At 38.2% G+C, this 26,787-nt stretch overlaps 1 protein-coding gene across 2 annotated transcripts in view; it reads left to right on the top strand.

The window, feature by feature from the left end:
- The window catches only part of ndst3 (N-deacetylase/N-sulfotransferase (heparan glucosaminyl) 3), an 84,548-nt gene that overhangs the window by 29,207 nt on the left and 28,554 nt on the right, over nt 1-26,787 (top strand). For both annotated transcript variants that reach the window (XM_055205531.2, XM_055205530.2), the window contains 4 exons: nt 3,111-3,198; nt 5,831-5,985; nt 12,286-12,471; nt 17,498-17,626. In XM_055205531.2, coding sequence (XP_055061506.1) covers nt 3,111-3,198; nt 5,831-5,985; nt 12,286-12,471; nt 17,498-17,626 — 558 coding nt within the window. The remainder of the gene's footprint in view (nt 1-3,110; nt 3,199-5,830; nt 5,986-12,285; nt 12,472-17,497; nt 17,627-26,787) is intronic.

Genomic DNA, 26,787 nt, shown 5'->3' on the forward strand with positions numbered 1-26,787 from the left:
TGCCTGTAAAAATATCCTTGAATATCTATCTTTCTTTTTTGTTCTGTCACTCATTTCAGGATGAATCTCTCCTCTCATCCGTTCCTATACCAAAGCTATACCAAACATCGGCCTGTACATCCCACAAAAAACACAGAACACGTTACTCACCCCTCTCAATATTCACAAAGCATCTCATCAAAAGCTTTAGTTTTCAGGACTATCACATTATGACATGAACATTGAATTAGACGTCATTGGCTTGTGTGGAGAGATCATTTTAAATTAATGAGTCCTCCATCAAAATGCCACCTTATTAGGTTACGATGCAAAGCACACATAGACTGGCGCCTGATTCGATTACCAGGATGTGAGTACCTGTGTTGATTTTGTTGGCGATGTTTAGTTTAATGTAAATGGAATTAATTATGAAAATGCCATCAAGGATAACTGCCACACTCTCACCAGAGAGGATAAAATCAAATATATTGCACCTGTCGTCTGGCTCCTATTTCAATGTGTGTGTGTTTTTACAGTATGTGTGCGTTTGCTTGAGTGTCTGAGTTCAGTGAATAATGACTCGATGACACAGTCTAAGTCAACCAACACGCCCCTTCCTGCCTTCTGTGATATTACCATATATCCTACAAACCAGTGACACACACATTCACTGTCAGTTGTCAGACTGTATTGATTGTATTTGCATGGTGTCTTAGGCTAGAAATGTATGGGACTGTTTTATTAGTACTACTGCAATGAGACACCTGCCAAACCCAAATGCCATTTCTCATTCAGCAAAGATTGATCACATCCCTACACACACACAAACACATGCCGGTTTTAACTGTATGGTGTTAGTAAGGACATTTCATAAATGCGATTGTTTTATACTGAGGTGAGGAATTTTGTGACCTAGCTTGTGAAAACCCAGCTACAGTAAAGTCATTTTTGTGATATGCTAATGTAAAGACATTTTGTGAAAATATAACTTGATATTTTTAATATTAACTGAGTAAGATCATGTCAAAGATTCAAATCAATGTGAAAATAATGATTGAAATCGAACTTAATCTCAATTAGTTATCTAATATAATTTAGCTTGGATTTTACAGGCACATTTGTTCATCCTTACCCAAAACCTGACACTCCCAAAAACCTGTTGATATTTAAAGTCTTTTTGTAGTCGATAATTTTATCACTTAAAACTCATCTTTGAGCATCATTTTATATTATGTAAAAAAGTTTATATTATGTAATTTCTACCTGCTTTTAAAACAGCTTGAATGAAACTATTTAGTATACGTGAATGAATTGCTATGAATATGCAAATTAGTCTCCGCCTCTACTCAATCGCACAGCTAGGACCATAGATATAAATATGTGAATTCTTCCCCGCCTCCACCCTTTTGAACGCTTGAATCGATTATAATTTTGGTCGTTTTAGACACGGTGAACGTGATTTCACCAAGTAAGATGTGATCCTGGATCAGCACCATTGTTGGTCCTGGATCAACATTTTCATTAACCAATTAGATTGCAGGATTAAGATTAGTGTGCATGATGTTAGATTTAGGTTTAGGATTGGTTAGGGGCTTTTAAGAAATACTCCTCAAACTATTATTTCACACTAATTTGAGGGTTTAAATGGTTACGGTTTGAGTTAAGGGTAGGTTGGGGTATCTTTGATTAAAACGTTGATCCAGGATCAACAAATAATGTTGATCCAGGATCACATCTTACTTGGTGAAATCACGGCGACCTTTTAGACACATAACTACCAAGTCTGGTTTCAAAATGCATACATGAACTGCACATTTGCTTACTAACTGTTTTAGCACAGATTAACCAGTTAGACTATTACACTCTTACCCTGAGTTCAAATGTGATGGTGTGTGTAAAACCAAGGTGATTTCAAACCGCGGGAATGAGATGTCTTTGGAAAACTCAAATTTTATGCATAAAATACTCAGCAATGGTGTTGAATGATGAATTTGAAGTTGTCTTAAAGCATATTGAGGGGACACTCCACTTTTTTTCTAAAATATCTCTTTTTCCGGCTCCCCTAGAGTTGGGCATTTGATTTTTGCCGTTTTGGAGTCCATTCAGCTGGTCTCCAGGTCTGGCGGTACCGCTTTTAGCATAGCTTAGCATAATCCATTGAATCTGATTAGACCATTAGCATCGTGCTAAAAAATAATCTTGAATTTTTTTCCAATTTAAAACTCTTTAAGACTCTTTTGTATTTACATCATGTAATGAGGCCGACGGAAAATTTAAAGTTGCGATTTTCTAGACAGATATGACTAGGAACTATACTCTCATTCTAGCGTAATGATAAACGACTTTGCCGCTGTAACATGCCTACAGCAGGTGTAGTGATATTACGCAGCGCCCGAAAATAGTCCCCTTAGTTACTTTCAATAGCATGGGACTATTTTCAGGCACTGCGTAATATCATTGCACCTTCTGCAGCCATGTTAGAGCAGCAAAGTCCTTGATTATTACAACAGAATGAGAGCATAGTTCCTAGCCATATCTGCCTAGAAAATTTATTTAAATTTTCTGTCGATCTTGGTACACGATGTAACTACAGAAGAGTTAAGTTTTAAATAAGAAAGATATTGAAACTTTGGTTATTTTTTAGTGCGATGCTAATGGTCTAATCAGATTCAATGGATTATGCTAAGCTATGCTAAAAGTGCTAGCACCAGACCCAGAGATCAGCTGAATGGATGTCAAAACGATAAAAATCAAATGTTTAACTCTAGGGGAGCTGGAAAATGAGCATCATTTAAAAAAAAGTGGAGTGTCCCTTTAAAAAACAACACATAGACATAAAACAACAATAAAAAATTTATTTGCACCACAGTGGGTCTTCAAATCTTGAGTTTATGGGTGTCTTTAAAGATATACTAATGATATTACGCATTCTAAAATATTCAGGTTTAAAAACTATACTTTTACACGGACCATGCACACATTTGCAACAGCATAATAGGAATTCAAAAAAGGTTTAAAATTATTTTAACAGAAATATTCCTACAGTATATTATGGATAGCAACAATCAAGATCTTATAACAAATGAGATTGATAATTGTATTATAAAAATGTTTTTTTTCCTTTCCTCCAGGCTCTTTTGGAAACGCAGAACGCATTGAGGTCATACATCTCAAACTTCACCTTTAACTTAGGGTTTTCTGGGAAATTCTTCCACACAGGTAACTGCGCACATGAAAAAGATAATGAAAAGAAACTAATATGCTGTAATATGATTGAAAACATTTTTATGCAAATGCCTGCCAACAGACATTTTGTAATATTCTGATTGGCATGGAAACAGAACTCTTCTATAGCAACCCTGAAGTTTTATGGTTCATCATGTTTCAGTTTTCTATTTTTGAATTGCGTATGTATGTCTGTGTTTGTGTAGATTCACTAATTTAAGTGAATCCACAAACTGGCCAATAATCGCCCACTTAAACTGGAAGGGACCTTGTAAAGGTACCAATAACAGTTGACTTAGTAGCGTGTAAATCAGACATAACCCTAAGAACAGACAATAATCAGATTTTTCACACTCTAAATAAAGGGTGCTAAATAGCACTAAAAGCAATTCACTGGCTCATAGGGGAACCACTTTAATTCCTACAATATATAGCACCTAAGTTGAACCATATGGTGTTTTGCATAACCATAAGTGGTGCTATAGTTGTGCTATAGCACCACTGATGGTTCTACATGGGTGCTATATGGCACTTAAAGTGGTTCCCCTATGATTACAAGCCAGTAAACCAATTTTAGTGCTATTTAGCACCAATTTTGTGCATGCAAGGAAACAATTTATGGATATGCTGTCTGATGCAGAGAAGTTCAGATTTTTTTGCATTTAAAGAAAAAGGTTTTCTTCAAATATGGGCAGGCATTTATGTAAGTTATATTTTTTATCCCTTCAGACCAGACTTTTTTTAGGTGTTTAATCAGTGTGCCTTATTTATTGGTTGATCAGCATTTGTATTGGTTTGAACTACAAAACATGTGATGTCCATTCCAGTGGATGCAAGGGGACTCTGAAGGGGTTAACATACAGTATGAGAATTCATCATAATAAAATTTTTAAAATAAAGTCATATAAATTACAAATTGTTTATATTAATTAATACATTTAATTTCAAACAACAGTTGTGTCTTAATATAGTTCTTGATTACCAAGGAGACAAAAGTGTCAGTTAAATAAGTGCTTATGATAGAATATAGAAAAGCTAAAAACATCACTGTGAATTGTAATAGTCCAGCGTAGATTTAGCAAAAGAATGGAGTCTGGCATTTTCCACAGCTGTGTAAAATGTCATATCCATCACAGAGTGTTGTCAAATACAATAAACACATTAAAATAATGGGAATGACATTTGCTGGTTCAGAAAAATGAGTGTTCAAAAATATCAATGATGACAGAATATTTCTATGATTCATGTATATGTGACCCTGTCTTCGAAATCCAGGCGAAAGTCTCATAATTGTATTATGAAAATTAGATTCATCAAAGATTATAAATGATTTCACATTTATTTCAATCTTTGACATGATCGTACTAAGTCAATAAGATGTTAAAGGATTAGTCCATTTTCTTTTGTTCAGTCGAGAAGAAATTATGTTTTTTGAGGAAAACATTGCAGGATTTTTCTAATTTTAATGGACTTTAATAGAGCCCAACATTTAATATGTAACTCAACACTTAACAGTTTTTTTCAACGGAGCTCCAAAGGACTACAAACAATCCCAAACGATGCACAAGGGTCTTATCTAGTGAAACGATTGTCATTTTTGACAAGAAAAATAAAAAAAGATGTACATTTGGACCACAGCTTTTCGTCTAGGTCCGGTCCAGCGCGACCTAACGTAAATGCGTAGTGACGTAGGGAGGTCACGTGTTACATATATAAAACGCACATTTGCGGACCATTTTAAACAATAAACTGCCACAAAGACATTAATTAGTATCAGTTGACATACAACAATGTAGGAACGGTCCTCTTTCAAGACACTTGTAAACTCTGGGGCGGAGTTTCGCATTCGTCCTCTGTGACCTCTTGACGTCATGGCGTATTGCGTGGGGTCAGCTGGCGCATCATGACCGGATCTACATGACGAGACGTTGTGCTTTAAAAGTGTATATTTGTTATTTTTATTGTCAAAAATAACAATCGTTTTGCTAAATAAGACCCTTATGCCTCGTTTGGGATTGTTTATAGTCCTTTGAAACTCCGCTGAAAAAAACTGTTAAGTGTTGAGTCAAGTATCAAATGCCGGGCTCCACCAAAGTCCACCAAAATTAGAAAAATCCTTCAATGTTTTCCTCAAAAAACATATATTCTTCTCGACTGAACAAAGAAAGACATCAACATTTTGGATGACATGGTGGTGAGTAAGTTATCTGGATTTTTCTTTTAAGAAAATGGACTAATCCTTTAAGGATACATTTTCACACAACGTTTTTCATATAATGTAGGATGATTTTATGTAGAAAGCAGTAAATCACACAAAAAATGACTTTAGCTTAACTTAAATGTAACATCCAGTGATAGGAAAGTGGTACTAATATCAGCATCAACAAGCAAACAATATAATTTTGGCTTCTTTGGCTGTTATAAAATATGAAATCAAGGTGTCAAGTGCCCAGCTAAAGTAAAACTAATCACTGCTAGGGTGACTTTTGTTGTTAAGCTTTTCTTCAGTGATTCTGTTTGGTTGTAAAAAATCTAGTGATTGTGCGAAAAGTTTGTTTTAAGGAACGTATTTCCTCAAGTGTTCCTAAACATTTCCTTATTTGACGAATGCCATGATGCGTTATAGGTACTCAGGAGGAAGATGATGGAGATGATCTGTTGCTGAAATATGTCGATGAGTTCTGGTGGTTCCCTCACATGTGGAGTCACATGCAGCCTCATCTCTTCCACAATGAATCTTCTCTGATGGAGCAAATGATTCTGAACAAAGACTTCGCTCTGGTGAGATAAAACACCTCACCCATTTACGCGCAAAATCAATATCCATATCATCCCATCACCTAATGAACCATTACCACAACAGTTATTATCTCTCTATAACACTTTTTTTTCTGCCACTGGTCAAAGACACTCTTTTAACAAACTAATAATGTGACACATACACTCACCTAAAGGATTATTAGGACCATGTGTTCAATTTCTCATTAATGCAATTATCTAATCAACCAATCGCATGGCAGTTGGTTCAATGCATTTAGGGGTGTGGTCCTGGTCAAGACAATATCTTGAACTCCAAACTGAATGTCAGAATGGGAATGATAGGTGATTTAAGCAATTTTGAGTGTGGCATGGTTGTTGGTGCCAGATGGGCCGGTCTGAGTATTTCACAATCTGCTCGGTTACTGGGATTTTCACGCACAACCATTTCTAGGGTTTACAAAAAATGGTGTGAAAAGGGAAAAACATCCAGTATGCGGCAGTCCAGTGTGCAAAAATGCCTTGTTGATGCTAGAGGTCAGAGGAGAATGGGCTGACTGATTCTAGCTGATAGAAGAGCAACTTTGACTGAAATAACCACTCATTACAACCGAGGTATGCAGCAAAGCATTTGTGAAGCCACAACATGCACAACCTTGAGGCGGATGGGCTACAACAGCAGATGACCCCACCGGGTACCACTCATCTTCACTACAAATAGGAAAAAAAGGCTATAACAATTCACACCAGCTCACCAAAATTGGACAGTTGAAGACTGGAAAAATGTTGCCTGGTCTCATGAGTCTCAATTTCTGTTGAGATATTCAGATGGTAGAGTCAGAATGAGAACATGGATCCATCATGCCTTGTTACCACTGTGCAGGCTGGTGGTGTAATGGTGGGGGGGATGTTTTCTTTGCACACTTTAGGCCCCTTAGTGCCAATGGGCATCGTTTAAATGCCACGTCCTACCTGAGCATTGTTTCTGACCATGTCCATGCCTTTATGACCACCATGTACCGATCCTCTGATGGCTACTTCCAGCAGGATAATGCACCATGTCACAAAGCTCGAATAATTTCAAATTGGTTTCTTGAACATGACAATGAGTTCACTGTACTAAAATGGCCCCCACAGTCACCAGATCTCAACCCAATAGAGCATTTTGGGATGTGGTGGAACGGGAGCTTCGTGCCCTGGATGTGCATTCCACAAATCTCCATCAACTGCAAGATGCTATCCTATCAATATGAGCCAACATTTCTAAAGAATGCTTTCAGCACCTTGTTTAATGCCACGATTAAGGCAGTTCTGAAGGCGAAAGAAGGTCAAACACAGTATTAGTATGGTGTTCCTAATAATCCTTTAGGTAAAAAAAAAACTCATGTTACAAAGCTCATCATATTTCCCAATACCTTCATTCCTTTCCTTTTAGATTTCAGATTGACTCTATATGTACTATACCTGCCTATGAAAAAAAAACTGGGGTTGAAGGGCTACAATGTTGCAATTTTATCTTGGTTCGGTTTGCATTCACAAGGCAATATTTCCATACAAACCAGACTAATGTTTTGTTGTAAATGATAAGAAAAGCATTTTGTACTTATTTCCCATTTTTTGCACCCCACTGTTTATATTCTAAAGCACATGCTGTGGACACAATTATGAATGGTTGACCAACACAACATGAATTTTAAAAAGAAATAGAATCTATAGTAAACGCCAAAACAATCCAGTCTCTATTTTCCAGCATTAAAATGCAAGTCAACAGGAATTTACCCTTGATGCTATACACACAGCAAGGTAGATCCTTGTGTAATTGCAGGCTATCAGGATTCGCCAGAACCATTAGGCTGAGTGTCAGCATCACTGTCACTTGGCAGTCTGGATGTTAGAAAGGCGCTATTGTGTGATTTGAACAGCATAGTGAGTGAGAAACTACAGACCGTAAAGTGCCTCTGCTGGAAAACACAAACAAACATTCTCTCTGTCTGGAAACATAACCGCTGGCTAAATTACAATTTGAGCCGTACGTCACGGCTTCAGCAGTTTAGCAAATAGTTTTTTATGCAAATGCATTTTTATGCATATTTGCATTACAAGAAGTCTAATATAAGGTTAAGACAAAAGTATTTTTTAAACAAAAGTCTGTTTTATATGTCATTGATTCATTTAATTATCTCAGTTTTTCGTACAGATTGTTGTTTAGCCTTCATGCCTTTTAATTCATGTAGAACTTATGTAGTTTTTTTTACCTTTAAATAATGTCTCTAAAATTATTTCAGTGATAGAACAACTTTTAACTGGACAAATTGTACTGTTACTGCAACCTGAGCAGCCTCCTAGCTGCTACAAGCACACTCTGAAAGTGGCGGTGGAGGGTAGAGCACACAGCCCCGCCCCTCCTCTGCCTGCAAAAGAGTGTCTGATACCAGGCACTGTTGCGCTTTTCAACCACATGGGGGAGCTGCAAGTCATTTTTACATAGAAACTACATAGTGTTGCTTTAATGTTTAAGTCTATAATACAGACAGTGGCGGCTGGTGACTGCTCTTCCGAGGGGTGCAAATTCAAAATATGAGTGTCATGTGTGTTTTCAAAATATGTGTTTGTTGCATCATATGAACCATGTGCGTGACGTGTTTTGTCAAAATAAGTGCCTGCTGCACACGCGTCAAAAGCATTTATGATAAAAGAGACGCTTACGTTCACAAAATACATGCAAGACACTCCCTTACTGTCAAACTCTGATTACGCATGAGATTATGCGAGTATCTGGCAAACGCGAGCGTTTCTTTTATAATAAACACTTTAGACGTCTAAGACGCGTCTGTAGCAGGCACTTATTTTAACAAAACACGTTATGCACATAGGTTCACTCGACGCACCGAACACATATTTTGAAATGACGAACCACACACATGACGTGCTACATACATGTTGACGAACTTCGCATCATGCGCCCTCCAAAAAAGAAGTCACGTGTGTTGCTCGTGTTTTCAAAATATGTGTTTGGTGCGTGATGTGAACCATGTGCTTCACATGTTTTGTCAAAATAAGTGCCTGCTGCACACGCCGTTTATGATAAAAGAGACGCTCACGATCACAAAATACACGCAAGACACTCCCTTACTGTCAAACTCTGATTACACATGAGATTATACGAGTATCTGGCAAACGCAAGCGTCTCTTTTATAATAAACACTTAGACGCGTCTGCAGCAGGCACTTATTTTGACAAGACACGTAATGCACATAGGTTCACTCGACGCGCCGAACACATATTTTGAAATGACGAGCCACACACATGATGTGCTACATACATTTTGACGAACTTCGCATCGTGCACCCTCCAAAAAAGAAGTCATGTGTGTTGCTCGTGTTTTCAAAATATGTGTTTGTTGCGTCATGTGAACTATGTGCATTACGTGTTTTGTCAAAGTAAGTGCCTGCTGCACCACGTCAAAACCGTTTGTGATAAAAGAGATGCTTACATTCACAAAATACACGCAAAACACTCCCTTAACAGCAAACTCGGATTACGCATGAGATTATAAGTATCTGGCAAACGCAAGCGTTTCTTTTATAATAAACACTTTAGACGCGTCTGCAGCAGGCACTTATTTTAACAAAACACGTTATACACATAGGTTCACTCGATGTGCCGAACACATATTTTGAAATGACAAACCACACACATGACGTGCTACATACATGTTGATGAACTTCGCATCGTGCGCCCTCCAAAAAAGAAGTCACGTGTGTTGCTCGTGTTTTCAAAATATGTGTGTGGTGCGTCATGTGAACCATGTGCTTCACGTGTTTTGTCAAAATAAGTGCCTGCTGCACCACGTCAAAAACGTGTGTGATAAAAGAGATGCTTACATTCACAAAATACACACAAGACACTCCTTTAACAGTAAAGTCTGATTACGCATGAGATTATGAGTATCTAGCAAACGTGGACGTTATCATAAACCCTTTGGACGCGTCTGCAGCGGGCACTTGTTTTGACAAGACACGTGATGCATAGGTTCGCTCGATGCGCCGAACACGTGTTTTGAAATGACGAACCACACACATGATGGGCTACATACATGTTATGAACTTCACATCTTCCGCCTTTGAAAAAAGAAGTCACCGGCCATCACTGAATACAAATATAGTTTCTTGGTGGCTTTAAACGCATACACACAGCATGTGGAAAATGACAAAATGCAGTGATATTTTGTACCATTTCCAACACATTCTGACTTTTGAAAACATTAACATGCATGCATTTGCCAAATGCTTTAATCCAAAGCAACTTTTGAGTTTTTGCCTTTTTTAATTAATCCATACCGTCCTAGAGCTCTCTACTAGTTGAGCTACAGGAACCCAAGATAACAGGAAACCCTTGTTGACATGTTTAAATGAGCATAAAATATGTTATACAATCAAATCTTTAGGTTTGCAGGGCATAAAAACACAAGTATGTAATAAATTTAAGGAGCCCCAATTTTTGTTTTTATGAATTTACATTTCTTGACCCCTGCGATTGTCTCCCCCTCCCTACTGTCCCAGCTTAATCTTTCTTTTAACATGTGTTGTTTCTCAATATTACATTTTGCTGCCATTAGCATCCACAATTGCTGACAATCGACAAACCTCAAAAAATTTCCCACAGAAATCTTCTAGAGGAGTAACCGAGGTCAAGCAGTTAGCATGCACTTGACTTTGTGCGGCGAGTCGAACAGACTCATGTCTATCAGCTCAAACTGGAGCTGACAGATAATTTTATTGGTCTGCGAGCAGAAGTTTGATAATCTGGAGAAGACAGCTTTGATTTGCCTTTATTGGTTTGGGGGCTTGATTAAATCAGAGAGTCGTGCAGCTAAGCTAACACATCAATGAATGTGGGTGGTTGTGTGTGCGTTCTTACATGTACACGCGTTTTCTTTAGGGAAATTCGACGGATTACTTGATCCTCACGATATGGAAGTTCTATTTGAGAATGCACCTCGAAATACAGTTATCGACTTAGCTGTTCCTTATGTGTATTATCTCACCTATCTGATTTTAATTAGATAGCCCAGAGAATTGTAAAATGAAAATGGATTTCTCATAAAAATCATAAAGTCTTAAATCAATACCTCTTGGTAGCTCTGAATAACTCCGGAGATAAGGGTGAATGTGTGTGGCAGAGCGAGATATAAAATTATGTGTAGTATAATAGTTGATGACTTTTGGGGCTTGGGGGCCATTTTCCCGGGGCCTAGGATAAGGAGGGCCCACTAAACAAGCCTTTAAACTGCTGGGTGTATTGGGGCCAGAGACCCATAGTTGGCCTTTGCGCCAACCAATCGCAAAATTTAAAATCCACCCCATTGTAGTTGCTGCTGAATTATGATGGTATAAAATGGTGTTCTTGTATCTTTTCGAAATCTGTACAATGTTTGCTTTTAAAGGAAAACACCACTGTTTTTCAATATTTTACTATGTTCTTTCCTCAATTTAGATGAATTAATACATACCCATCTTTTTTCAATGCGTGCACTTAATCTTTGTACAGGGTGTTGTAAATGTGTTCGCATTTAGCCTAGCCCCATTCATTCCTTAGGTTCCAAACATGGATGAATTTAGAAGCCACCAAACACTTCCATGTTTTTTCTATTTAGAGACTGTTACATGAGTAGTTACACAAGTAAGCATGGTGGCACAAAATAAAATGTGGCGATTTTTTTAAGCACACATTGATAAAAGATAGGTATGTATTAATTTGTCTAAGTTGAGGTAAGAACATAGTAAAATATTGAAAAACGTGTTTTCCTTTAATGCTCCCTCAGGATAGATTAAACCATCAAAATATGAGGAATACAAGTGTATGATGGACACTTATATACTTTTCAGGTATTTATTAAACAAAATAATTTGGCCAAAGGGCCAAAACCAAAGCGTGTTATAAGGAAGCTGAGTTTGATTTCAATATACATAAAATGGATAGAAAAGCTAAATGATCCGGTAATAAAGCATACATTGACTGCAATTTCTACAAGTTATACATTTTTGTTGATACTCTTTTGTGGTAAAATTGTTTGTGGTAGTCATCATCCTATGCGGTGCCTTTATTAAATTTGCACATGTGTTGTGTGTAGTTTTTTTGTCAAGCCTCCTTAAATTCTTCTCTAAACTGAGCTTTATACTCCAAACGCACTAGTGCAACATGCATGCATATCATTTTTTTAATGCAAATATTTGAATTGTCAGTTGTTCAAAGTTGGACATCACGTTTGTCCCCTTCTTTATATGTATGCATGTCTGTGTGTATATATATTGCTGATTACAGGAGCATGGTATTCCAGTTGATCTGGGATATGCAGTGGCCCCTCATCATTCTGGTGTGTATCCAGTCCATATTCAGCTCTACGAGGCTTGGAAAAAAGCCTGGGGAATAAGGGTGACCAGTACAGAGGAATATCCGCACCTAAAACCCGCACGGCACCGCAAGGGATTCATCCATAACAACATCATGGTGAGACTCTTAAGATCAACATTGCTATGTTTTAGGAACACTTAACAAAATATAATGCTTTAACTGAAGTTCGATGTGTCGCTATAAACAAGTCCATTAAAAATTCTTTAAAAAACCTCACACCAGAGGGACAGTTGTGACATTTTAAACCAGCCCCTGAAAAGGTTAAAAACACAAAGTCTTTGTTAATTCCATGTACAAACACTCAACTGACTTTTCCATTGTAAAGATACTGGTATGTCTCTGCTTTTATATTTGCGCTTTGAAGACCCGTCACCTCCAATCAAGAACACGAAATGATTGACTATATCAAGCAACAAATTTAATCCTCACACTGGTTCATACATGGCAGGTGTAGTAAATATTAACTGTTTAAATCGTGTTTTATGCGTGCTCCCACTACACTGTTTTCTACCGGCTGGCTATTGAACCGGAAGTCTCACACAAATAAGGGAAATATGTCACATCACTTGCTTCCGTGTTCGAGAAAAAGGTGGATAGAGAAAGACACTCTCTGGAATCCTTTTCCGCCTTCTGATTGCCAACGAACGTTTACGCCTTTCGATTGGTTGCCACCGAACCACATCATAGCTCATTATCATGAAGTTCAGTTGATTTCAACTCCCCACCGGCTCTCATTGAAAATGACTGACTTCTGGCCACTATGACGCTCTCGCCGGTGGCGTTGTGAACACACAGTATGCGTTCGGTCTTTCTTTTTGATAACAGGAATGAAGTCACCACATGAAGTCACATGTGTCTTCTTTGAAAGTTTAGGCAAACAAGTTAGGGTACTCTATTGTCGAAACACCAGCCCACTCTAAAATGTGACGCTTTTTGTTCTTCCTAGTGAATAAAACATGACTCACTTTCTTTCATTCATCACACAAAAGAACAAACATCATCAGGCCTGACACAAATCTGTGACGGTGCGACTGTAATTTAGCTGTCATCATGATTGCCAGTAGTTTAAGCTTCAGGTCTTGTAGGAGTGGTGGCCTTTTAGTTTGTGTGGGTACTGTGGAAGTGCATGTTTAGGGTAAGTCTGGCATGTATCAGGTTACCTCTCTGTTGCTTCATTCATTAGTAATAATGGCAAACTGTATAAAGAAAAAGTCGTAGGTTTTCAAACTTGCTCTACACAGATGTTTTACAGCAGTCTTTATTTTAGTGGATGCACCAAAACAGGTTTTGGGTCAGTTGTTGAAACACCTGCGGCCTTATTAGCAGGTCTCCTCAAGGTGACTATAACGGATCTCAGGTCAGCGATCCAGAGCTAGGAATTCTGATAAGCGTAGATCAACTGTGCTAAACAAAAACATGTCAGACCGTTACAGTCTGGTTCGCCTCCACTATACAACAACACAACTTTCAGCTTACATTTCCTTTAGAAACCACAGCGATAATGTACTGACAGGACGAGTTAGATTCAGCAAGAAGAGAGGGAGGCGGGCGGCTAAAAAATGAACGAGAAGAAGAATGTGAACGCAGCCTCATAAATTCTCCAGCCACGCTGGCGGGACGCGCAGTTTAGTCTGTTTGCACTGGAATTGAATTTTAGGAGATGGAGTAGATTAAAATATTAAATCAAGGCCACATGTGTGCCGTACAATTGCTCGGTGCCTGTCAGGTGTGTGCGTGTCGCTTTAGCTACTACACATTTAGATGAACGCATGCTGAAATGATACTTGGCAAAGAAACAGAGAGAGAGGGAGAGAGAGATGTTAAAGCGGGGAAAGCAATTAAGTATAAGTTAGATGGAAGATGGACACAGTTCCAATTATCTGTTCAGCTCAATCAAACAGTCCGAAACAAACATATAGGCGATGAAAGCTCTTATCCGAGCACAGTGTGTTGGTGGCTGTGTAAATGTAATAGATTTTGCTGTTTTAGCGGTTTGCTGGAGGAGGCTATCTGCCTCTGATATTTACACAGTGTTACCGGCTTGAGAAATTCACTCTGTTACACTATATCAATGTAACTGAACAATTACTTATTCACATACATTTAGTTGTCTTCTGAATTATTTTGGTATTAGATTTTTCTCAGATGAATGGATGATGATTTACCCATCATGAAGTCTTTTCTGAGTGCCTCCTGGGTAATGAGAAGCCTTTATAGGCCATTAATTAGGACTAAAGCAGCTGATATCAATTAGTACTGATAGGGGACAGGGTTTCTCTCTCAATACTGACAGATTTCAGGTGATTCAGGTGATACTTTTTCCCTGTGTCATTTCACTTTATTTATTATGACTCAACTTGTATACTTAAATGTTCTGATTTCTTTGTATGAATTAAATATTTGGCTTGATGGCTACATCTGGTGAAAAATTGATAGATAGATAGATAGATAGATAGATAGATAGATAGATAGATAGATAGATAGATAGATAGATAGATAGATAGATAGATAGATAGATAGATAGATAGATAGATAGATAGATAGATAGATAGATAGATAGATAGATAGATAGATAGATAGATAGATAGATAGATAGATATGCATACATACATACATACATACATACATATTTATAGGTATATAGATAGGTATAGGTATTACAGGTATATTTATAGATCATATCATATATTTAGGTGCATGAAAACATGCTAGTAAGGCATAAATAGATTAACTTCTAATGAATATATTAAAAGTAGTGCAGGGGTATAGAAGATTAACTAAAAAGATAAACACAAAAACTCGACAAACACTTTTAATATTTATTAACAGTAGCTGTAAATACTGTCAAGACATGCATGAATTTTACTGTCAACTTGTTTATGCAGATTGTATTTTATAAGCTTGATTATGGTTTCTGTTAAAAGTGATTTAACAATTCAAGGCGCACTTTTACTGACAAATGTCAATAGGGCATTATTGATGCCCAAAGTAGCCTACATTAATATGATGTGCGTGCGAACCTCTCCGCTCGCTGGTTTCCTTTGACAAAACTGGGACTTGTGCATTAAGGTATGCGCTATGAATTTTTCTCCGCTCTTGCCCTGAGAGTGTGCACACACTTTAAATCTCTTAAATCACTTCCATGCAATTGTTTCCCGAAGTGTGCGTGTATGCGCTCAGACTGCGTCCTGTGCATTTGCAAATCCATCAGCGCTCAAGCTCTCTGTGGTAAATAACTCCTACTGTACGTTGCGCTAGGTACAGGGAGGGCTCATGGGAGTTGTAGTATCCCAGTGTCCCATTGCGGATTGTTTATAATCTCGCATAACTCTTTCCCCGCCGTTGCCGGAGCCGATGGTGTAGTGGGCAGTGCTCCGACATATGGATGAACTCCTGCGACCCGAGTTCGAATCCCGGCTCGAGGTCCTTTGCCGATCCCGTACCCCTCTCTTCCCCCTGTACTTTCCTGTCGCCTCTCAATCACTTACTGTCTATCGATAAAGGCAAAAAGGGCCAATTGACGTGTTATCTCGTCAATTAAGAGAAAACATTTGCATAAAAATGTGTTCCTGATAAATTTTTATGTTAATCTGCAATACTGCGATTATCCACTAGATATCCCCAATTTATGCAAAAAATTGAAGCCAAAACGTTATTTGCTAATTTTATCACAACACTAAAGAGGTTTTTTACCTTACAAGAACGTTTCCAAAAAAGTTTCAGTCGTTCATCCACTCGAAACAGGGTGAACGGCACTTTCACATTCGCTTTGCAGCCCTCTATCGGCCAAAACCGCACTAAAGAAGTTTCCAACCGCCGGGTCGTGGTCCTGTAGTTCGAGTGAAAACTACAAAAACTTGCTTTACGGCGGACCTACAATCCAGTTAGAGCCAGCTTTGCTGCAGTAGGCTAACTTATTTACGACAGTGGTAATGGACAATTCCGCTTCCAACCTGTAGGGGGAGCAAAGAGCAAAAACTCTTTAGTGTTGCTTTAAACTCTGTGTATGTTTTGATAATCGTTCTGAATCTAATCTCTAACAAAATTCCTTCACAAAAATGCAATTACTTCAACAGAAAGAACTCTGTTGTATTAAAGATTGCTCTGTATCTGATTTCTATCAAAAGTCCTTCACAAAAATGTAATTATCTCAGCTTTTTGCTCAAAATCACAAAAAAATGCTGGCGGGCAACTTTTCAAAAAATGGCTGGCAGGGAATGAGTTAAGAAAACTACAATAAAAAAAATATTCATCCTGACAAAGTGGCTAGTGGGACTGGCTGTCTTACCTTCTACAGCGGAAATCTTGGTGGGTGTTAATGCCCTGCATACAGGATGGATGGATGGATACATACATACATACATACATACACAAATGATAGACGGATACTATACAGTAAATGTTAATTTAGTAAAATTTTGTTTACAATTGCTTTCCATTTAAATGCATTACCATATATAAGAAGAAATACGGTATTAAGTTTTATCTAAAGTATCTTGTTTTTTAATTTTTTTAATAAACTGATTTTAAGTCCTCATTTATTACAGTAATATGTTCTAGGCTAAAAAATGAACAGATGGGGCAGAGAGAGCTTTTCTATTGGTGTCAAGCTATAATTTTGTCACATTTAGACATATATTTCTCATTCTCATTTCCTCAGTCTGTCTGTGTCTGTTTGCTTCATTTCTTATTAAAGCATTTGGGTGTTCCACTGAGAAATGCCTTTGTTTTCTGTTTGTCTGATTCAGTCGGAAACGTCTCATATGAAGTGTCTCCACTCAACACCTGAATACAGAAACATTGACATGGGATCTCAGACCTAATAAAAATTAATGTGAAGAACTGAAACTGTCAGTATCACATAATGAACGACAGAAAGGTTTATTTGTCTGCAATAAAAGGTTCATAATGAGGTTTCATTAGCAAGTACAAAGCTTGGCTCAAATTGTCTGCAGATCTTTGTGGTGGGAATATTATTTCCCTTTTTTTATCCTGCTGACAAGGATCTGTTAGGACATCCTGGCTGCTGATTCAAATTGCTTAATAAGCATACAAAATAAAATAGTTTATTAATAATAATAATGTTATTGAAAGTCAAATGTGTTTGTGTGTGTATGAGCAGGTGCTGCCCCGTCAGACATGTGGTTTATTCACACACACCATCTTCTATAAGGAGTATCCGGGTGGCCCTAAGGAACTTGACAGAAGTATACGAGGAGGAGAGCTTTTTCTCACCGTCCTGCTTAACCCTGTAAGTAGCATCCATCCACACAAAACAGTATATCGACATTTTTTAATCTAACCTTACTAGTTTTAATGTTTTTACATTAAGTGAGGATATCCCCAAAAGGAGGTTTTGTCAGGTTTTTCCTGACTTTTTGGTATAAATTTGTCTCCAAAATGTGATCAAGTACTGTAGTTACACAAACTTATATTCCCTGTTGTCTTGGATTGTTTTTCTCTGCCTTATTGGGTACTTGTGCACCCCTCTCTCTCTCTCTCTCTCTCTCTCTCTCTCTCTCTCTCTCTCTCTCTCTCTCTCTCTCTCTCTCTCTCTCTCTCTCTCTCTCTCTCTCTCTCTCTCTCTCTCTCTCTCTCCGTGTTAGTGCTTCATATAGATTTGTTCTCCCAGCATGCATCACTATTCTTATGTCGAAACTCTGCTGTGCTTGTATCAGCAGTGAAATGAAAAACAACAGTGTGTGTATATGTATGCAGCATATATTTGTATGAGTAACGGATGATAGATGGAGCGATGAATAGACAGGTTCCATTAGCTGGTTCCTCTGCATTTCTTATGTGCATAAGGTATAAAACTTTAATGTTTAGAGAGACATTATGTGTGTGCTCGTGCATGTACTGTACAGTATATAAAAGCATCAGAGTGGGTCTCCTGCAACTACAGGCCAAAAGTTGACTCATCCTCATGGTTGGCACTGACTTGAAAAATAAGATGAGATTTCACACACGGTATGTTGGTTTGTTCTCTCTGATCTTGTGTCTTTGCAGCAGTAATAAACTACTCACATGCAGTGAGGGAGAAAGAAAGGGGCAGAGGTGAAATGAGTCGGGAGACACCTTGCCAAAGCCTACAGGGTGTAACAATGTGTTATTTGTACATGCTAATTGTTTTTTAAAGCTTGATGGAAACTGTTGGAGATTCATCGATTGTCGCAAAAATAGGTGTCCACGCCTTTTCAGCACAAATTTTTCGCTCTGTGTCTTTAGTAAATCATGACAGTGGATTTTAATGGCAAAATAGGCATTAACGCCAACTGTTAGGAAAGCTAGTGCTTTGAATGCTTTGAACATCGGACTACATTGTAGCTACTGTAATATCAGGAGAAAATCATGTCACGCCTTAATTTTGCTATATACAGGTGCTGGTCAAATAATTAGAATATCATAAAAAGTTCAATAATTCCATTCAAAAAGTGAAACTTGTATATTATATTCATTCTTTACAGACTGATATATTTCAAATGTTTTTTTCTTTTAATTTTGATGATTATAACTGGCAACCAAAAAGGTACAAAGGTTCAATTTTGAAGACACCTTGTTGCCGCACTCTAATCAGCCAATTAACTCAAAATTAAATGGTCTCTTAGTCTAGTTCTGTAGGGTACACAATCATGGGGAAGACCACTGACTTGACATTTGTCCAAAAGACGACCATTGACACCTTGCACAAGGAGGGGAGGACACAAAAGGTCATTGCAAAAGAGCCTGGCTGTTCACAGAGCTTTGTGTCCAAGCACATTAATAGAGAGGCGAAGGGAAGGAAAAGATGTAGTAGAAAAAAGTGTAAAAGCAGTAGGGATAACCGCAACCTGGAGAGGATTGTGAATCAAAACCCATTCAAAAATGTGGGGGAGATTCACAAAGAGTGGACTGCAGCTGGAGTCAGTGCTTCAAGGACCACTACGCACAGACGTATGCAAGACCTGAGTTTCAGCTGTCGCATTTTTGTGTCAAGCCACTCTTGAACAATAGACGGCGTCAGATGCGTCTCACTTCTGGACTTCTGCTGAGTGGTCCAAAGTTATGTTCTCTGATCTCTCAGGGTCCCAGAGTCTGGAGGAATAGAGAGGCGAAGGGAAGGAAAAGATGTGGTAGAAAAGAGGCAATTCATAGAGAGGCGAAGGGAAGGAAAAGATGTGGTAGAAAAAAAGTGTACAAGCAATAGGGATAACCGCACCCTGGAGAGGATTGTGAAACAAAACCTGTTCAAAAATGTGGGGGAGATTCACAAAGAGGGGACTGCGCTGGAGTCAGTGCTTCAAGAACCACTACGCACAGAAGTATGCAAGACCTGGGTTTCAGCTGGTGCATTCCTTGTGTCAAGCCACTCTTGAACAACAGACAGCGTCAGAAGCGTCTCGGTTCTGGACTGCTGCTGAGTGGTCCAAAATTATGTTCTTTGATCTCTCAGGGTCCCAGAGTCTGGAGAAAGAGAGAAGAGGCACACAATCCATGATGCTTGAGGTCCAGTGTAAAGTTTCCACAGTCAGTGATGGTTTGGGGTGCCCTTTGCTGGTGTTGTTGGTCCACTGTGTTTTCTGAGGTCCAAGGTCAACGCAGCCATATACCAGGAAGTTTTAGAGCACTTTATGGTTCCTGCTGCTGACCAACTTCATGGAGATGCAGATTTTATTTTTAAACAAGACTAAGCTACCAGTACCTGGTTTAAGGACCATGGTATCCCCGTTCTTAATTGGCCAGCAAAATATTTGGGATATTGTGAAGAGGAAGATGTGATATGCCAGACCCAACAATGCAGAAGAACTGAAGACCACTATTAGAGCAACCTGGGCTCTCATAACACCTGAGCAGTGCCACAGACTGATCGATGGTTTGTTAACACAGCACAGAATTAAGTGTTCAGATGAACAAACTTACCATAAAAAATGCGAGTGGCCCGACAGTTGCTATTATTTCCGCTTTTGTCCACGACACTGTTGTCATGTGGTTTTTACGTCAGTAAAGGCGGTAACAAAGGGTAACGTAGATATTAACGTCATTTACAGGCGACTGCACTGCCCCGTGTCACTGTTTAGGGCAGCAATTTTCTCATAATTTACAAGTAGTTGAAAACATTATAGATATTGTTAGTAATCAGCTGGACAAAATATATAACACTGGACTAGTGATTTTACTGCAAATATCTTACAAATTGTACCTTTAATGCTGTACTAGTTGAGCTATACCCAATTACCATGCAAATTAAACCCAACAGCCTGCTGCTGGTAGGGGTGCTAATTTAGCAAATGATCAAGCATTTCAGGGGAGCATTTGAGGGTCATACTTGACAGAGGTGACGAATTAGCTATACTGATGTATGTATAGGCTGAAAAATATGTTGCCCAACTGAGTTACAGGAACACCTCTTCTTTTCTATTCTCTGTTGTATTTTCTTCCCTTCTTATCCAGTCTGTTCTATTCTCCTCTCGCATTGATTAAACATTTTATGGGGGTGATAAAAATGTTATTACAATGAAAACATTGTTAAAGCATCGATTCGAAAAAGAAAAAATGCTGCCGAAGACTTGCGCTCTCTTTCTCTCTCTGTCCAGAGGGCTTTAAAGGAAACTCATTTTTCTGCCTATTCATTATTAAGGTCTATTCCCTGAAAAAAATGTGTGTGTAAGGAAGGTGTGGTTGAGAGCACGAGGTTAACAGAGCAGAAGATGTTTTACAAAGGAGAGAACACTGTGTTTTTTACTCTTATCTTTACTGTTGTTCCCATTCCTCCAGAAAAACAGGAAGTAGAAAGGTGAGCATGGGCAAAGAAATAATTCCCTTAAAAATAAGAAGCACTAATACTTTATTACTACATAAGAGGAGCCTATATTACGTAGGCTGCATTTACACATTAACAGTAAAATGCGATAATGGTCATCTGATCTGTAGAAGTTGCTTCTGTGTCCGGAAATCTGGTTGGGTCTCTGTGTCCTGCGCAACATTTAAATAAGTCGGCAATGGAAAAATTACCCTTGTGTAAAGTCGGCAAGAGGTGGGGTTTTAAAAAAAACTTTTTTCAGTAGCAGAAGACTTTACAACTCTTGTACAATGAGAAGGATGATGAAATTGCGAATAATAACACATTGAGAATATGCCGCTATCGAAACTGTGAAATGAAACACATGAATCTGAAATCTTTGCCAGATGTGGTGGGAAAATAGCACATCCTTTACAGAGAACAAATTGATGTGCAACTTTCAGGTGTGAGAGCAAACTTTATACTACGCCACGAGTTTTCAATCTGTGGGTCGCGACCAACTTGTGGTTGGCAAAGGGGGGTCCATAGACTGTAAAAAAATATGGACGTAGTGTCTGTGACCTCACCCAAGAGCTTTTTTGAAAACCGCTGGCGCCATCTTGGCCGCACATCATTCAAGGATAATCAAAAATGGGTAAAGAGGCGGGATGTGGGTGAAGCTGAGGTATAGAGACAGAGCGCAGCGCGTCACAACCTGAAAACCACGCCCACCGGGGGGGAAAGCAATCCAACAGTCTCCATTGACTTTGTATTGCAAAAGGCCGCCTCCTTGTCATTTCTGGCTTATAACAAAAAACTGAATAATGCCTAAAAGCTGCTTTGGGACAATATGTACAGCTAACAAGCCAAAGAACACAGAAATAAGTTTTTATAAGCTGTCGAGCCGTAAAACCCAGTCTTTAAGGAGAATAAAGTGGATCGCCGATTACGTTTCCCCCTATTGGACGCAGTTTTACTAATAGGAGTACTATGAAAAGTTGCCTGTTTCCATTTCTGTGTCCAAACGCTCGTTCTCTGAAGTCGACAGCTTATAAAAAATTATTTATTTATTTTTTTGGCGTGTTAGATGTACACCTTGTCACACAGCAGCTTTTAGGTATTATTCTGTTTTTAAGTTTAATCTGTAAATAAGTTTTTATAAGCTGTCGACCCAAAAAAACGAGCGCCTAAAGACACAAAAATGGATACAGGCAACCCCTCACAGCACTTCCACTAGCAGAACTGCGTCCACCAGGGGGAAACGCAGTCGGCGATCCACTTTATTCTCCTTAAAGGCTGGGTTTTACGGCTCGACAGCTTATAAAAACTTATTTCTGGGTTCTTTGGCTTGTTAGCTGTACATATTGTCACACAGCAGCTTTTAGGCATTATTCAGTTTTTTGTTATAAGCCAGAAATGACAAGGAGGCGGCCTCTCACAATACAAACTCAATGGAGACGGCTGGACCGATCTCCCCCCCGGTGGGCGTGGTCCTCAAATTTGCATAACGGCGCTCTGTCTCTATCTGGTTGCTGAAACCACGCCCGCCAAGCTCGACTCTAGTGGCAGTTCACAGCAGTGGCAGTTCACCCTCAAGTGGCCACGCCCTTAATTATGCAGAACTGTAAGGCTTAATATAATTTAAAATTTAAAATCATACAAAATCAAACATATTATTTCCTGCTGTAAAGTTGGGCTTTTAACCAGGGGGTCTTTGGGACTTTTTTTGGAGCCAGTCTCTAGTGCCCCGTCAATGAATTGCAATTTAAGTCACTTCTGTATTGGCTTCATCAGAGAGATCGGAAGTTTGCCCTTCGGTCGCGTAAAGGCGCTTATAGTATAAAAAGTGCGACTTACAGTCTGAAAAATACGGTAAACTTACATTTCATTGATAATAGGGTTGCCGCGGTGACGTAATTTTCCCACCGGTTAATCAGCGCGTCACAAACACGGTGATACCGGTGTCACCGTGTGGGAGGGGCTTATAAATGCACATGCAGACGTGCACATTTTACTTTCACTTTTGAATTACGCAACTGTTTAAATGCAGTGCTTGCGTACGCTACGTTAAATTGCGTATGAATTTGCGTGTAATGCGAGTCCAACAGCTGATTTAATTAAGTGCTTGAGTCAATGTGTGCAGGTAATTCTCACAAAACCCGCCAGTCCCAAGCAGAGCAACCGGCTACTTCTCCATAAAGCGCTGCTTGAATGATGGGTTTATTATTTTTCTTGATGAAAAACACAAGAACAAAACGATCTCTGTTATATTAAACATCATATATGTATATTATAACAAAAACGAGTAACCACGCGGCTTCTGCCTTCGTCTGGTCAGTCAGCTTGCCTCGCACACTCTGACAGAAATAAATGAAATCTGACACCTGCTGCTTTGTGACGTGAAGCGCGTTCAGCTCCGCTTAATTCAGGCACCAGACACATTCAGTTTGCTATCTCTAACGAAACTAAATGATTAAATTACACAAAAATATCAAAACGACGGTGAAAGACGGTGTCGCGGTGGGCAAGTGATCTAACCGGTGAGAGGCTGAAGCACCGGTTATCACCGTTTCACCGACTATCGCGGCAAGCCTAATTGATAATATGACAAAGATAATAAAAGCTATACACTGTAAAAAATGCCTGTGAAATCTACAGTACTTAACTGTGTTCATGCACAGCAAATAACTGTAATAAAGTTCACAGTGGATTACAGTGCATTCAGTGTGAAATCACAGTAGTGTTTTAAAACTGTAAAAATCACAGTAAAAAGGTATGTGCTGTAGAAAGTCACAGTGAATAAAATATCCTGCAAAGATTCACAGTAACCAGCAATGTACTGTAGAGACTCACAGTAACCAACATTGTACTGTAGAGACTCACAGGAGGGGTGAGCAGGGGCGAAAGTACAATTTTTCAGAAAAACTTTTTATTTTAAAAGATATATTTTAGACAGATATATTTTTGCTGTGATCGGTACTCAAGTGTGGACTATGAATTTCAGGTGAAATTTTGGCATTTGTGGCCTTAGACTCTGTCAGCAGGGACGAAAGTAACACAGGTGGTTCAAAAGTAACAAAACAGAACAAGATAGATTTTTGTGTTACACTTGTTTTTAGTAAATAAACATGACTATGATCTTGTTTATATGTATTTTCGGTAAAATTTTGATTTCATTAAATGTTTCTAAAGCAACCTGACAGTACAAACTTGAATTGTTGAAAAAACCAAAAAATTTTAACAGTTTGAAGTTGAACACAATAAAATTAAATCAAATTAAAAAATATACATTTTCAATACAATGCAACAGTATTGGCAGTGGGAGAAGAGTAACAAGTGTTCATCCCGACAGGAACTCCTGACATTTAAACCCAATTGACTTTTATTTTGAAAAACTCTGAGAAATCAAACTTCATGATGTGTTACAGCACATTTTACATTCTGCAAACTCATAAATGTATCCAGTCCAGTCAACAACAATTTTTGTTAGCAACATGGTGATGTCTAATCTTATTCAGGATACACAAAATAAATTGAAGAAAATAATTTCTTCAATAATCTTTGTTGGGAAAACATTTTAAAGTATATTTGATTTTGTATTATTTTAAGTATTATGCTAGTAATGACAAATTAGATTAATTTTCTATTTCTTTAAAGGAGAAAGTTCACTATGATTATTGTTTTGTCTACAGTGTGGTACACACAACATTCCATTTAATATGCTACCACACTGAAATAAATTGTAGGTTACACTTAATACTTATACAACTATAAATAACTTTTCAACTATGTCAACCAACTTTCACTAATTTGCAACTATATTTCAACTAACTGTCCTTAGAGTATTAGTAGACTGTTAGGGTTAGGGAAGAGGTTAGGGTTAGTGGAATAAGTTGACATGCACCTGCAAAGATACTTATAGTCAGTTGAATGTCTGTTGAGGGATCATCACAATAAAGTGTTAGATATTAAGCAGACAGTCTACTAATACTGTAAAGATTGGACTTTGAAGGCAAGACTCAATATTTAAAGGCAGCAGCCTCTAAATGCCACGAAGTGAACTGAAATGAGACGGTCTACCCTACGGGGGCATCACTTGCTTTTCCCGCCCACTACGATTGTCACCGGGACACAAAAGCTGAGACCTATCAGACTTTTAAAAATAAATATGGTGGCAGATTTTTTTATTTTAGAAAATATAACACATTGATGCAGTTTAAACTATCCAACAGTTTGTAAAATTCACCAACCTTAGAAATATACAAAAGCAAAATGCAACACACAACATTGCAGCAATAATATTAATTCACATCACCAAAACATCATTTATAATAGTAAAACAGACACAAGGCTGTGAAGGATACATCTATGGATCCTCGGTAGGGCTATAACGATTTATCGTGCAAATGCGTGTTTTCTCAATTAATTAATTTGCATGAATTATGGTGAAATGCCGCCACATCCAAAAGCCAGTGGGCGCTCTCGTGCAGAAACCTCCTTTGTGCCACAGAAGAAGTAGGCTAACATAGCAAACACTATTCCAGGAAATGTCTACAGGAATATTTATAGTGCTGTTCTTCAAATTGTTTCAGGTATTTTCATGATAATAAAGAATATTTTCAATGATTTTGTTTAACGAGCGTTGCTTTTTAAAATGCACGTTATAAACGACTCCGATTCATAATGATTTTAGATTGATAAGGACTTCTGACTGACCAAAACGCCATAGTACACACACAAGCTGTGCATGAAACACAGAATCGTGATGCAGCAATGCATAATCAGGCAGGTCTTTTTAATGGGACAAGCTATATATCGTTACAGCCCTAACTCGGTTTCAGGGGGGAAAAGGCCACAGTAAGAGGCTTTTATATGAAGGAGCCATCGAATTGTGACAGCCTTTGATGTCATTTGCCTTCAGATACGGCCTTGGAGCGCCACAGGCCCTGAATTGGGATGCACCCAGTATGTCTGTTTAAGTGCCACACACAAGTACAGTTTTAATAGTGTTGATTGTAGCTGTTTTTTTATCTGTCTTTTTCTTGTACGAACCTAACATAAGTGTTTATGTTCTTAATTATGAAAAACAATCTTAAATATTTAATTTTAGAGAAAATACACATGGTAGGCTAATAGTTACTTTAAACAGTATTACACTGAAATCATCTTACTGGCCATATGCTGGTGAGACATGAAAACACATAAGCCCTCTGAATGGAAGCATGCCCATTAGAGTTTTACCAGTGGCTAAACCTGCACACAGAAAATAAAATTGCACAGTTTCATCAAAGTGAAGTGTGTATAAATAACGTAATAAATAATTTTGTTCACATATATGATACATATGATATAGGAAAAGGTCCATTGTTTGGATAACTAGTCCACTCAAAGCTGATTTGTTTCGTACTTAAAAGTCAATACAGGCACGTTTAATGTAAATTAAACAATAATGTGTTTAAGCATGTTGAATAGAATTAAAACATAAATTCTAACTTTTAGTAAATCTTGTAAATATGTTTATTCATACTGTAGGATCCAGAAGATTACTAGCAATTTAAATGAAAATAGCTTTTCAGTCTCTTAACATTGTCTGTTGTGGTATGGTTTCACTGACCTTTTTGGGCATGTTTTAATGTTACTTATACACTGTAAAA

The sequence above is a fragment of the Misgurnus anguillicaudatus genome, chromosome 3, assembly GCF_027580225.2.
Source record: "Misgurnus anguillicaudatus chromosome 3, ASM2758022v2, whole genome shotgun sequence".
NCBI classification, from domain to species: Eukaryota; Metazoa; Chordata; class Actinopteri; order Cypriniformes; family Cobitidae; genus Misgurnus; species Misgurnus anguillicaudatus.